At 36.7% G+C, this 15,315-nt stretch overlaps 1 protein-coding gene across 2 annotated transcripts in view; it reads left to right on the top strand.

Moving 5' to 3' along the window:
• Positions 1–14,969, top strand: part of GEN1 (GEN1 structure-specific endonuclease) — a 37,024-nt gene extending 22,055 nt beyond the window's left edge. For both annotated transcript variants that reach the window (XM_078444961.2, XM_078444962.2), the window contains exons 8-14: positions 5,343–5,493; positions 5,796–5,832; positions 5,924–6,004; positions 7,400–7,530; positions 8,882–8,943; positions 10,315–10,455; positions 11,217–14,969. In XM_078444961.2, the coding sequence (XP_078301087.2) occupies positions 5,343–5,493; positions 5,796–5,832; positions 5,924–6,004; positions 7,400–7,530; positions 8,882–8,943; positions 10,315–10,455; positions 11,217–12,532 (1,919 nt within the window). In that variant the 3' untranslated portion in view covers positions 12,533–14,969. The remainder of the gene's footprint in view (positions 1–5,342; positions 5,494–5,795; positions 5,833–5,923; positions 6,005–7,399; positions 7,531–8,881; positions 8,944–10,314; positions 10,456–11,216) is intronic.
• The last annotated feature ends 346 nt before the right edge of the window (positions 14,970–15,315 follow it).

The raw sequence follows: 15,315 nt of genomic DNA on the forward strand, positions 1-15,315 counted from the left end.
GAATTTTAGGATTGCTTGTTCTAGTTTCGAGAAGAATGCTGGTGCAATTTTGATTGGGATTGCATTGAATGTGTAGATAGCTTTGGGTAGTATTGACATTTTGACAATATTTATTCTTCCAATCCATGAGCAGGGAATGTCTTTCCATTTCTTTATATCTTCTTCAATTACCTGCATAAGCTTTCTATAGTTTTCAGCATACAGATCTTTTACATCTTTGGTTAGATTTATTCCTAGGTATTTTATGCTTCTTGGTGCAATTGTGAATGGGATCAGTTTCTTCATTTGTCTTTCTGTTGCTTCATTGTTAGTGTATAAGAATGCAACTGATTTCTGCACGTTGATTTTGTATCCTGCAACTTTGCTGAATTCATGTATCAGTTCTAGCAGACTTTTGGTGGAGTCTATCGGATTTTCCATGTATAATATCATGTCATCTGCAAAAAGCGAAAGCTTGACTTCATCTTTGCCAATTTTGATGCCTTTGATTTCCTTTTGTTGTCTGATTGCTGATGCTAGAACTTCCAGCACTATATTAAACAGCAGCGGTGACAGTGGGCATCCCTGTCGTGTTCCTGATCTCAGGGAAAAAGCTCTCAGTTTTTCCCCGTTGAGGATGATGTTAGCTGTGGGCTTTTCATAAATGGCCTTTATGATCTTTAAGTATGTTCCTTCTATCCCGACTTTCTCAAGGGTTTTTATTAAGAAAGGGTGCTGGATTTTGTCAAAGGCCTTTTCTGCATCGATTGACAGGATCATATGGTTCTTCTCTTTTTTTTTGTTAATGTGATGTATCACGTTGATCGATTTGCGAATGTTGAACCAGCCCTGCATCCCAGGAATTAATCCCACTTGATCATGGTGAATAATTCTTTTTATATGCTGTTGAATTCGATTTGCTAGTATCTTATTAAGAATTTTTGCATCCATATTCATCAGGGATATTGGCCTGTAGTTCTCTTTTTTTACTGGGTCTCTGTCTGGTTTAGGAATCAAAGTAATACTGGCTTCATAGAATGAGTCTGGAAGTTTTCCTTCCCTTTCTATTTCTTGGAATAGCTTGAGAAGGATAGGTATTATCTCTGCTTTAAACGTCTGGTAGAACTCCCCTGGGAAGCCATCTGGTCCTGGACTCTTATTTGTTGGGAGATTTTTGATAACTGATTCAATTTCTTCGCTGGTTATGGGTCTGTTCAAGCTTTCTATTTCCTCCTGATTGAGTTTTGGAAGAGTGTGGGTGTTTAGAAATTTGTCCATTTCTTCCAGGTTGTCCAATTTGCTGGCATATAATTTTTCATAGTATTCCCTGATAATTGTTTGTATCTCTGAGGGATTGGTTGAAATCATTCCATTTTCATTCATGATTTTATCTATTTGGGTCATCTCCCTTTTCTTTTTGAGAAGCCTGGCTAGAGGTTTGTCAATTTTGTTTATTTTTTCAAAAAACCAACTCTTGGTTTCGTTGATCTGCTCTACAGTTTTTTTAGATTCTATATTGTTTATTTCTGCTTTGATCTTTATGATTTCTCTTCTTCTGCTGGGTTTAGGCTGCCTTTGCTGTTCTGCTTCTATTTCCTTTAGGTGTGCTGTTAGATTTTGTATTTGGGATTTTTCTTGTTTCTTGAGATAGGCCTGGATTGCAATGTATTTTCCTCTCAGGACTGCCTTCGCTGCATCCCAAAGCGTTTGGATTGTTGTATTTTCATTTTCGTTTGTTTCCATATATGTTTTAATTTCTTCTCTAATTGCCTGGTTGACCCACTCATTCGTTAGTAGGGTGTTCTTTAACCTCCATGCTTTTGGAGGTTTTCCAGACTTTTTCCTGTGGTTGATTTCAAGCTTCATAGCATTGTGGTCTGAAAGTATGCATGGTATAATTTCAATTCTTGTAAACTTATGAAGGGCTGTTTTGTGACCCAGTATATGATCTATCTTGGAGAATGTTCCATGTGCACTCGAGAAGAAAGTATATTCTGTTGCTTTGGGATGCAGAGTTCTAAATATATCTGTCAAGTCCATCTGATCCAATGTATCATTCAGGGCCCTTGTTTCTTTATTGACTGTGTGTCTAGATGATCTATCCATTTCTGTAAGTGGGGTGTTAAAGTCCCCTGCAATGACCACATTCTTATCAATAAGGTTGCTTATGTTTATGAGTAATTGTTTTATATATCTGGGGGCTCGGGTATTTGGCGCATAGACATTTATAATAGTTAGCTCTTCCTGGTGGATAGACCCTGTGATTATTATATAATGCCCTTCTTCATCTCTTGTTACGGCCTTTAATTTAAAGTCTAGTTTGTCTGATATAAGTATGGCTACTCCAGCTTTCTTTTGGCTTCCAGGAGCATGATAAATAGTTCTCCATCTCCTCACTCTCAATCTAAAGGTGTCCTCAGATCTAAAATGAGTCTCTTGTAGACAGCAAATAGATGGGTCTTGTTTTTTTATCCATTCTGATACCCTATGTCTTTTGGTTGGCGCATTTAATCCATTTACATTCAGTGTTATTATAGAAAGATATGGGTTTAGAGTCATTGTGATGTCTGTATGTTTTATGCTTGTAGTGATGTCTCTGGTACTTTGTCTCACAGGATCCCCCTTAGGATCTCTTGTAGGGCTGGTTTCGTGGTGACAAATTCCTTCAGTTTTTGTTTGTTTGGGAAGACCTTTATCTCTCCTTCTATTCTAAATGACAGACTTGCTGGATAAAGGATTCTCGGCTGCATATTTTTTCTGTTTAGCACACTGTAGATATCGTGCCAAGCCTTTCTGGCCTGCCAAGTTTCAAAGGAGAGATCAGTCACGAGTCTTATAGGTCTCCCTTTATATGTGAGGGCACGTTTATCCCTTGCTGCTTTCAGAATTTTCTCTTTATCCTTGTATTTTGCCAGTTTCACTATGATATGTCGTGCAGAAGATCGATTCAAGTTACGTCTGAAGGGAGTTCTCTGTGCCTCTTGGATTTCAATGCCTTTTTCCTTCCCCAGTTCAGGGAAGTTCTCAGCTATAATTTGTTCAAGTACCCCTTCAGCACCCTTCCCTCTCTCTTCCTCCTCTGGGATACCAATTATGCGTATATTATTTTTTTTTAGTGTATCACTTAGTTCTCTAATTTTCCCCTCATACTCCTGGATTTTTTTATCTCTCTTTCTTTCAGCTTCCTCTTTCTCCATAACTTTATCTTCTAGTTCACCTATTCTCTCCTCTGCCTCTTCAAGCCGAGCCATCGTGGATTCCATTTTGTTTTGCAATTCGTTTAAAGCGTTTTTCAACTCCTCGTGACTGTTCCTTAGTCCCTCGATCTTTGTGGCAAGAGATTCTCTGCTGTCCTGTATACTGTTTTCAAGCCCAGCAATTAATTTTATGACTATTATTCTAAATTCACTTTCTGTTATATTATTTAAATCCTTTTTGATCAGTTCATTAGCTGTTGTTATTTCCTGGAGATTCTTCTGAGGGGAATTCTTCTGTTTGGTCATTTTGGAGAGTCCCTGGCGTGGTGAGGACCTGCAGTGCACTTCCCCTGTGCTGTGGTGTATAACTGGAGTTAGTGGGCGGGGCCGCAGTCCGACCCGATGTCTGCCCCCAGCCCACTGCTGGGGCCACGGTCAGACTGGTGTGTGCCTTCTCTTCCCCTCTCCTAGGGGCGGGATTCACTGTGGGGTGGCGTGTCCCGTCTGGGCTACTTGCACACTGCCAGGCTTGTGTTGCTGGGGATCTGGCGTATTAGCTGGGGTGGGTAGGCAAGGTGCACGGGGGCTGGAGGGGCAGGCTTAGCTCGCTTCTCCTTAGGTGATCCACTTCAGGAGGGGCCCTGTGGCAGCGGGAGGGAGTCAGATCCGCTGCCGGAGGTTTGGCTCTGCAGAAGCACAGAGTTGGGTGTTTGCGCGGAGGGAGCAAGTTCCCTGGCAGGAACCGGTTCCCTTTGGGATTTTGGCTGGGGGATGGGCGGGGGAGATGGCGCTGGCGCCTTTGTTCCCCGCCAAGCTGAGCTCTGCCGTCCGGGGGCTCAGCAGCTCTCCCTCCCTTTGTCCTCCAGCCTTCCCGCTTTCCGAGCAGAGCTGTTAACTTCTGACCTCCCAGACGCTAAGTCGCGCTTGCTGTCGGAACACAGTCTGTCCGGCCCCTCCGCTTTTGCCAGCCAGACTCGGGGGCTCCGCTTGGCCGGCGAGCCGCCCCTCCGCCCCGGCTCCCTCCCGCCAGTCCGTGGAGCGCGCACCGCCTCGCCGCCCTTCCTACCCTCTTCCGTGGGCCTCTAGTCTGCGCTTGACTCCGGAGACTCCCTTCTGCTAATCCTCTGGCGGTTTTCTGGGTTCTTTAGGCAGGTGTAGGTGGAATCTAAGTGATCGGCAGGACGCGCTGTGAGCCCCGCGTCCTCCTACGCCGCCATCTTCCCTGGACCGGTCATGCTTTCGTTCTAAGGGAGCTAGGGCCCCACACCTGTGCCACATTCATAGTATATTCATGTTCCAAGCAGTTTAAAAATAGCTGTAGAGGGGGGCATCTGGCTGGCTTAGTCAGTGGAGCATGTGAGTCTTGATTTCAGGATTGTGAGTTTGATCCCCACAGTGGGTATAGAGATTGCTTAAAAATAAACTCTGAATAACTAGATAGCTCAGTCGGTCAAGTGTCCAACTTCAGCTCAAGTCATGATCTCGAGATTCATGGGTTTGAGCCCCCACCTCAGGCTCTGCTCTGACATCTGGGAGCCAGGAGCCTGCTTCAGATTCTGTGTCTGTGTCTCCCTCTGTAGCTCCTTGCCCCTCCCCCACTCTCACTCTGTCTCTCAAAAATAAACATTAAAAAAAATTTTTTTAATTAAAAGATAAAATCTTTAAAAATAAATGAATAAATGAATAAAAATAGCTGTGAGGTAACTGAATTAACTAGCAGAGGTAATTAACTGTTATACTCTTTTAATATTCTCATTAAACCATTTCATGAATTATTCTATTAAGTAATCTTTTTTAATGCTAATAATTATATCCCATTTTTCTTGCATATAGCTACCAAATAAGCCACAAAGTTTTAATTGTTGATTATTGTAAATGTGTAACTTCTGGTTACAAGTTAATGCTTTCAGATAGAAGAGTAACTTATAGAAACAAAAATAGTGTCATGTAAGTGTAATAGCTCAGGATCTATTTTGTCTTAAGAATTACTGTAGTGTTCATTATTCTGTTCAACCTAAATGTATTGGAACCTTTCTATATGCTAGGCACTTTGCTAGGCAGTATTCGTTTTTAAAAATTTGGATAAGGGCAAAAAAAAAAAAAAAAAAAGTGTGTAGAAAGTAAATCTAAAAAACAGTGAAAATCATACTTTGTGTTTCCGTAAAGGTTCACCTAAGGATCATGTACGTAATGGTTGCAAACTGTGTAAAACTGATCGATACTGTGAACCACATGATTATGAATATTGCTGTCCTTGTGAGTGGCACCGTGCAGAGCATGATAGACAACTAAGTGCAGTAGAGAACAGCATTAAGAAGTAAGGTTTTTTTTAACTTATTTTTTCTGTCCTTACCTATTCATACACCTCTACTCAAATTACTTCCACATAATCTTCCCCCATGTCTAGATTAGTAACATTTCACAAAATCCTTTTTTTGATTTGGTTCAAATATTGGGCTATCTCAGAAGATAGTGATTTAATAGTTACTCAAAGAGAAGCTTGAAGACTAGGATATTATCCAAGAACATTTTTCACTAAATGAGCAGAAATTGGATGAGATGAATTTAGAGGCTGAGTTGCCTGATTATATTAACAACATGTATATAATTTATTTTCAGAAAAGCTTGCGGTTGTGAGGGATTCCCTTTCTATGAGGTAATAACTAATAGCTCAAATGTGTGTTTTATTTCAGAAGTTCTTTTAAAAAGTTTGAAATCTGAATTCCTATTTTATTTTCTCTTGCTAGGTTATTCAAGAATTCCTTCTGAACAAGGATAAGTTGGTGAAGGTTATCAGGTACCAAAGACCTGATTTATTATTGTTTCAGGTATCAGAAAATACTTAGCTTATAGTATGTAGTGGGATACTAGGAAGATAAGGGATACTCACTTTGGTCTAAGAGATTTAAAACAGCTATTGACTGCCCATGTATTTTTCAGCATTTATTTCTAGTTTTCATTCCTTTGCCACATAGGAACCATACTTTGCAGACCATACCCAGAAAATTTGAGGATTGAATATGTTGTTATAAAAGGTGGTATAGTTTACAAGGTCAATGGAATTTTTTTTTTTTTTTTTTCAGTATAGTTGATATACAAGGTTACATTAATTTCAGGTGTACAACTTAGGAATGTGACAAGTTTATACATTATGCTGTGTTCACCAAAGGACATTGGGATTTTTAATCAGTGACATAACTTTAAATTTGGACAGTGTATCACTTACTCTGTGACCCTGGATATGTGTTATCCTCAAAATAGAAATAATATTACTTATTTCATGAAGTCACTGTGAAGATTAAATGAGATTGGGGCACCTGGATGGCTCAGTCAGTTAAGTGTCCAGCTCTTGATTTTGGCTCAGGTCATGATCTCATGGTCGTGATATTGAGCCCCACGTCAGGCTCCACGATGAGCATGGAGCCTGCTTAAGATTCTCTCTCTCTCGGGGTGCCTGGGTGGCTCAGTCGGTTAAGTGTCAGACTTCAGCTCAGGTCATGATCTCATGGTCCTGTCCATGGGTTCAAGCCCTGCATCAGGCTCTGTGCTGACAGCTCAGAGCCTAGAGCAAGCTTCAGATTCTGTGTCTCCCTTTCTCTCTCTGCTACTCCCCTGCTCATACTCTGTCTCTCTCTCAAAAATAAATGAACATTGAAAATTTTTTCTTAAAAATTCTCTCTTTCTCTTGCTCTGCTCTTCTCCCCCACTCATGCTCTCTCTCAAAATTAATAACTAAACATTAAAAAAAAAGATTAAATGATATTATTTATAATAGCCCCTAATACAGTGACCAGAGAAACAGAGTGGTTCAGTAACTTGTAACTACTTGTTGCTTATCCCTACCAACCACAGTAGTAATAATGGCAGCCAACATTTATTGAACATTAAAATTTGCTGTGATATTTAACCCATTACATGTAACTTCACTTAATCTTTGTGATCTCTGAGCTGGGTTATATTTTATGATGGAAATCCTGAGGCTAAAAGAGGTTAAGTAATTTACCCAACATCTCAGAAATATCATACTAGGGTTCAAATTGACAACCCTCACACTTGATCATTGTGCAATGTTGCCTCCTTAGGAAACTCCTTATTCTTTCCATGAATATTCTCATTGATCCTGCTTTAACTAATGTTAATTCAATAGGAAAAAAATAATACCACTTAAAAGTGCTGTTTGTCTCCAAGAGATAACAAAATCTTGTTTTGTTTTATATTTACAGAGATTTACTCTTGAAAAAATGGAGTGGCCCAGTCACTATGCATGTGAGAAATTGTTAGTGCTTTTGACCCACTATGACATGATAGAAAGAAAGCTTGGTAGAAGGAATTCTAATCAACTACAGCCAATTCGGTAATATAAAGAATTGAATGAAGAAGTCTGTGTGTTTCCATTTGAGTATCTTATGATCTAAAATAATCTTCTTAATATCTTTAATAGTGGGGTGTGTAACTCTCCATTATATAAAGTTGGAGTAAAGGTCTAGTAGAAAATATTAAGAGCTTATTCAGGGCTTATAGTCAACCTAACATAGTAAGTTTGTGCCTTCACACACTTTTCTACTCAAACAAGTAGTGATACCAGATTATTAAAAGAAATAAACATAAAGTGATATAGCCAAGCTTAACCATAGAACTATTTCAGTGGACCAGAAAGGGAACAAAAATGTAAAGTGAATGAGGAACAAAAACTAAGAATTGGTGAAACTCAGTGAAGGGTATGTGAGTGTTCATTGTGTTATTCTTGCAACTTTTCTAAAGGTTTGAAATTTTTCAAGCTGAAAGTTTGGCGGGGGGAGTATCAAAGAAAAAAGATAAACTACAAAGGAATGTCAGTCTGATAACACAAATCTTTCATGACACTAATAGATGCCAGAAGGTGATAGAGTAACATTTCAAAGCTTTGAGTAAAAATAATTGGCAACCTAGACATCATTAATGCATGATTTACTGGTTGGTGAGTAAATCACAGATCCTCATTAAAACCACTGTTAAAGGATGTATCTAAGCAAGAAGAAAAATGAACCTAGAGGGATGATGTGGATAACAAAAAACAGTGGTCAATCAATAAAGAGAAATCAATAAAATGTATTAGCTAATTTAATAAATTGGAAAAATATGTATATAAATAGCTGCATAATGCTTGATGATTAATATATGATGATGATAATAAACTAAAACTTCCAAAGTATACATGTAAACACTGAAGGGTAACCACTAAAACACCAGAAATACGATCTCTGTCTTCAAAATTAATACATAAAATGGGAAAGTAAAATTGTCAAACCAAAAGAATACAGGAAGGAGGAGAGGGGAAGTACCACAGAAAAAGCTTGGTAACAGAAACACAAAATAAGATGTACGAATGAGTCCAGCTAAATCAGTAGTCACAATAAATGGAACTGGATTAAACTTCCCTATTAACAAAAAATAGGCTTTAAAAGAAAGATCATTATTATGGAAAAGAGGAACACTGAATAATAATGAAATCTGATAGGGTAAAACAATTACAAACTCTGTACACTTAACAATAAAATTATCTTTTGAATAACTAGTCGGAGGAATAACTATGTCATAATTCTTTATAGTATTTTTAGAATATTATAAAAATAGAATAAAAATCAATGGAAATTGAATAATCTACAAATTGGAAATTTCCAAATACCTACTGCAGTTGGACCTCATTAGAAGAATTTGTTTTTCAGAATTGTTAAAACCCGAATCAGAAATGGAATTCATTGCTTGGAAATAGAATGGGAAAAGCCTGGTATGTATTCACTTTAGGCAAACTTTGTAACATTTAATCATATATGTTTAGCAAATATTGTATACATATATAAAACATGTATGTATGTAAAAAATAAAGACATATCACATTCATTGAGGATTGATTTCATAGTTTACCTGTGCTATTTAAATAAGTTTTGATGAATAGTAAATATTAAAAATGTCAAGTAATTTTATTTTAATACCTTAAGTTGACATTTATTTTGTAATGTTTAAGAATATAATATGGAAGCAGTTTTGATTTCTATTAAGAAAATGCTGCTGTCTTCTCCTTCTTTACTCTGTTTTGTTTTTATGGGGATGTATAGTTGTCAAATTACTCTTATTTTGCTGCAGACAAAAACGCAGTGAACTCTGAGCTACCTCCAAAACTGAAGGCAGGGAAAGCACAGATCATTTAAAATGGAAAGTGATTCCAAATTCATTTCTGTCTGGCTTTGAAGTTAGATTGTGTGACTATATGTGAATAAATGAGGCAGTAGATTTGTCAATGAAAGTTTAAGTTGTAGATGATTTTGAAGAATGAAATTTTAAAGAACTAGATAAACTACTCTAAGCAATAACAGGAAAATAGCTGAAGAATTTTGAAGACTGTTTAGGAACAGTTCCACCAACTGTCGTATATTTTCAGGAAAGAAAATAGCATTGACCCAGTTCGGCAGTATATCTCCTCTGTCCAGAATCGAGCATCGTTCTTGTAGGTTCTATTGCTTAAGGGAGAAGATGTAAGCAAGCTGTTTAACTAGGAAATAGTTTAAGTTACCTGTTTCCTCTCTTTGTACTTTAAACTCATCAACTAATATTTTCACTATAGTGTGGCTTCTCATGCAGCTTTGAACTCATGTAGGATAAACATAAGTACCTAACCTACTATTTATATACCTTATTGTAAATTCAACATGCAAGCATTCTCATTTTCATGTATCAGCCACTTGTGAGTCCAGTGAGCCTGAATATATCCTCAATTCTGTTCTTTTCAGAAGCCACCACTAAAGAAAGTTAATGTTGTGGTTTTAGGAAACTGTCTGTTCCCACTCTTTTTCTGGAAATTTTAACACTCCTACTGAATTCAAACCAACTAACCTTATCTAAACAAAGTTTTCTATTCTGTAAGTACCATCTTTAAAGCAAGAGAATTTAAAGTTCTAATTTTGAAAGGAATCATTTTCCAGGTCTTGCAAGGCAGAAGAAAATCAATTCTGCACTAGTATCAATAAATTATTAGAATAGAGATATTGTAAAGCAAGATTTGTAATGAATTGTCGATTTGCTCATGATTTAGTTACCTAGAAAAATTGAATTTTACAAACCTTCAGTTAAGGCTGTTTTTACTGCATTTTTAATCTTTTAGAACATTATGCTATGGAAGATAAACATGGAGAATTGGTTCTAAAAACAATAGAGGAATTATCGTTGTTTGAAGCAGCTTATCCCGAGATCGTTGCTGTTTACCAAAAACAAAACTTAGAAATGAAAGGGAAGAAACAAAAAAGTAAGTATCACATTTGATAGCTGTTTATACCACACACAAATGTTTAATGTTCTATTTGAATCTATCTTGTCTATATTTTGCTGAAAGTTCTATGAAATCAAGAGCTAGGATTATACTCTTGCTTCTTTGTCTTGAAATACTTCTTTTAAAAAAATTTTAAAAAATGTTTTTAATGTTTATTTATTTTTGAGAGAGAAAGCGTGAGCAGAAGAGGGGAGAGAGAGAGAGACACACACACACACACAGAATCTGAAGCAGGTTCCAGGCTCTTAGCTGTCAGCACAGAGCCCAATGCAGGGCTCAAACTCACAGACCATGAGATTATGACCTGAGCCAAAGTTGGATGCTTAACTGACTGAGCCACCCAGGCACCCCTTGACATATTTCGTTTAAAGCCATGAGTAAACCATTCTACTCTGTGACTGCTAAATAAACCAAGTGTTAATAGTAATTGTACTAACCACTTAGCGAGCAGCTAGTATGTATAACATCTTTTGGATTATAAATACATTTTCTTTATTTCCAAGAACTTGATGAGAGAAAAATTCAATTATAACATTGTTTCCAAAAGAAAATATTTTATAATATTTTGTTAATAATTATTTTGTTATGATTATAATATAGTTTCTAGGAATACACTGAGACAAAAAAAGGCAAAAATTGCTCATACAGAAAACTTCTGATCTGCGCTCTTTATTTATTTACTCAAGGTAGGGAAAATGAAATCGATTTTAATAATGCTGTATTTTTTTTCTTTTCAGGCTTGAAAATTAAGCATAAAGAAAACAATTGGCCAGAATCAGATAATAAGAATTTCCAGTCACAGATGACTTTAAACCCCACATGTGACATCGTTTCTAAGCAGAATTCCAAGTTAAATTTGGAAATTACCCCTCATTGTCCATTATCCCAGAAATCTATTTCTGCATCATTGAATAGCTTGCTTTTACCTGAAGATAACCCTTGTTTGAATACACAAGAACATTTAATGTTTTCTCCAGGATCTTTGCCTATGCAGCAAATTACAGCTGTCAGTAAGTCTCTAATTCCAGAATCTACTCAACCTAGTACCTCATCCTATAATGTACCGGTGATCGCTGACCTACACTTAAGCACCATTGACTGGGAAGGTACTTCTTTTAGTAATTCTCCAGCTATTCCAAGAAACACTTCCTCTCATGGTTTAAAATCAGAACTTGAAACAGCCATCGCTGAAAATTTTAAAAATATCCCAGAACAATCGTCCTTTGCATCAGAATGGTGCACCACAGCCATTAATGAAGTATTGGATAGGGATCTTCAAAAGATTGATGATACTGAAGAACATCTACTTTCTGGCATTACTGATTTACATCTTCAAGATTTGCCTTTAAAGGAACGAATACGTATAAAATCATCGTATCCTCCGGATAACGCACAACCAAATGTCGACCTGAAGACTTTGTCCCTAGTTACCATAAAAGAATCTTGTATTGCTAACGATGGTTCTGATTGTCAATCACATCTTTCAGAGGATCTTCTAGGAAATCATTTGCAAAATGAATCTAGAAAATCTAAAGTTCTAAAAGGAGACTATCTATTTCAAGAAAACTATAAAATGAATACTTCTGTACCTTATTCTGTCAATAACCCAGTAATAGTAAAGACCTCCAGAGTTGGACCATCAAATACTGCTTTAGATTATAATAGAAAAGTTGATGTGCAAACCACTCAGAAAAGTGTAATGAAGAAGAGTGTTTGCCTTGACAGACATTCCTCTGATGAAGAAAGTGTCCCAGTGTTTGGGAAAGCTAAATACACAACTCAAAAAATGAAGCCTCGTTCTCAGAAGCATTATCCAGCCCCGTTCAAGAAAGATGATGCCAACAAGTTGAATAATCCTAAAATACGTATTAAAGAAACTGAACAGTGTGCCCAGGCTTATGACACAGCTGGAAAGGAAGACTGTTTCCCAGATGCAGCTAAAGGTTCTCTGGGTTTTCTACAGCGTCCTAAGGACAAAGGTGACTGGGGTACTTGTTTGGGTAGTCCTCTTCCTTTATGTCAAAGATTAAAACTAAGGTTCCAAAACTCTTGAAATGAAATTAAAAATATTTAAATATAATGTAGTATTTTAGTACCATAAACACGTAATCTGCATTTGGCATAAAAATGTAATGTGCTTCTGTATGTCATGAGACACTCTTTTCCATTTTTAATTAAAATTGTAATAAAAGACGTTACCTAAAACTTTGGTTTTAAAAGGTGATCCTTGTGAGAAAAACTTCAGATAATGTACATTTCTAAAACATACTTTTCCATTTTTATATCGTTCTTGATTTTTCTTTAGGTAAAGCTTTAAAATGTTAATACAGTACTAGGAAAATGCTTCATCTATTTGCTCACTTTTATTCATTTTGTTCACAAACCTCTAAAGTTTTGTTTTTTTTATTTCAGCTTGTTCCCAAGAGGATAACTCTTTGTAATTGCCTACTCTTTCTCAATGTCTTCTGTTGTGCTTTTCCTGAGAGTTGTATTTTCTCTCAATATGAAGATACATTTAGGGTGCTCTTCCAGTTGTGCTAATCTTATTCTTTTCATGAGGGGCAAAAATGGAAAAGGAGGAAGATGCTCAAAATAATTAGGAAAAATCATGGTTATAATGGCTGACTAAACTGAGAAAAGCTACTTCTTACATAACCCCGGGAGTTCGCAGTATGCCAAATGGAAAAAGATCTGCAAGATAGAATGTATAATGAGAAGAGACTTAGAAATTTGCTCAGGATCACACAGCTAATTAATAATGGTGTGGGAACCAGGTTTCTTTCCTCCAATTTATTGGCTTTTCTGTTTTCTTTTTTTTCTTTCTGTAGCACTTTATTTCCTTTCTTTTTAAAAAATAAAAGTGAATTTGTACAATATTAACTTCAATAACTCTAAATATTAAGTTTGACATAAATTTATTTAGCATTCAAAAACTCTAGAGGTAACCAGGTTGGAAAGCAAAAAGTAAAACTGTTGTTATTTGCAGATGACAAGATCTTGTATCTACAAAATTCTAATGAACCCACTAAAAACTATTAGAACTAAAAGATCAATATGCAGACATCAATTATATTTCTATATACCCACAGTGAATAATACTAATGAAATTAAGTAAATTCTGTTCACAATAGCATCAAAAGGGATAAAATACTTTGGAATTAATTTAACAAAAGAAGTGTAAAATTTTTACTCAAAACTACAAAATACTGTTCAAAAAAAAGAACACCTAATAAATGGAAAGACATCTCATGTTCTTGGATCAGACCACTTGATATTAAGATGGCAATATTGCCCAAACTAGTTTCCAGATTCGATGCAATCTCCCATCAATTCCAGCTGATTTATTTGCACCAGAGTACAACCTGATTCTAAAATCCATATGGAAATTTAAGGGACACAGAATAGATGAAACAATTTTTAAAAAAAAGAAATGAGAGAACTTGCCCTTCCTGATTCTGATTTCAAACTTACTATAAGGTTTCAGTAATGAAGAATGTGCTATAATGGCATAAAGGTAGACCTACAGATCAATGGGATGGAATTGAGGGTCCAGACATACACCCTAACATTTATGTTCAATTGATTTTCAACCAGAGTACCAACACAGTTCAATGGGGAAACAGTTTTCTTTGAGAAATTCTACTGGTACTACTGGATATCCATATGCAAAAGGATGAGTTTTGAGCACTACCTCATACCATATTAACTCAAAAATGGATCAAAGACCTGGTTGCAAACTACAAAACTCTTAGAAGAAAACATAGACATACGTCTTTGTGACTTTGGATTAGGTAAAGATTTCTTAGATCTGGCACCAAAAGCTCAGACAACAAAAGTAAATACATCGTACTTCATTAAAACCAACAATTTTTGTGTTTCAGAGGATACCATCAAAATGAAGAAACAACCCATAAAAAAGTAGAAAATATTTTCAAATGATAAATGTGATAGAGGACTTGTAACTGGAAACGTGTCTCAATAGCTCTTACGACTCAAAAAAACGAATAAATATATCTGAATAAACACTTCTCTGAAGATGTACAAATGGCCAGTAAGCACATGGAAAAACTCAAAGTCATTAGTTATCAGAAAAATATAAATCAAAACCACAATGAGATACTACATTACACCTAATAGGATGGCCAGAATCATGAAGATGGATAACAACAAGTGTTTGTGACGATGTGGAGAAATCGGAACCCTCCTATCCTACTGGTAGGAATGTAAAATGGGGCAGCCATTTTGGAAAAAGTTAGGTGGTTCCTCAAATGGTTAAACATAATTACCATATGATCCAGCAGAACCACTTCCAAAAATATACCCAAGAGAAATGAAGACCTGTGTCCACACAAAAACCTTTACACATATGTCCATAGCAGCATAATTCATAATAGCCCCAAAGTGGAAACAACCCAAATGTCCATCAACTGATGAATGGGTAAACAAAATGTGGTATATCAATACAGTGGAATATTGGCAATAAGAAGAAAATGAAGGGGCGCCTGGGTGGCGCAGTCGGTTAAGCGTCCGACTTCAGCCAGGTCACGATCTTGCGGTCTGTGAGTTCGAGCCCCGCGTCAGGCTCTGGGCTGATGGCTCGGAGCCTGGAGCCTGTTTCTGATTCTGTGTCTCCCTCTCTGTCTGCCCCTCCCCCGTTCATGCTCTGTCTCTCTCTGTCCCAAAAATAAATAAAAAACGTTGAAAAAAAAAATTTTAAAAAAAAAAAGAAGAAAATGAAGTACTGCTACCTGTTACAATATGATAAACCTTGAAAGCATGCTAAATGAGAGGCCAGTTGGAAAAGATGGCATGTATGATTCAATCTATGTACAAAAT

Source organism: Panthera onca, chromosome A3 (genome assembly GCF_046562875.1).
Source record: "Panthera onca isolate mPanOnc1 chromosome A3, mPanOnc1 haplotype 2, whole genome shotgun sequence".
NCBI lineage: Eukaryota > Metazoa > Chordata > Mammalia > Carnivora > Felidae > Panthera > Panthera onca.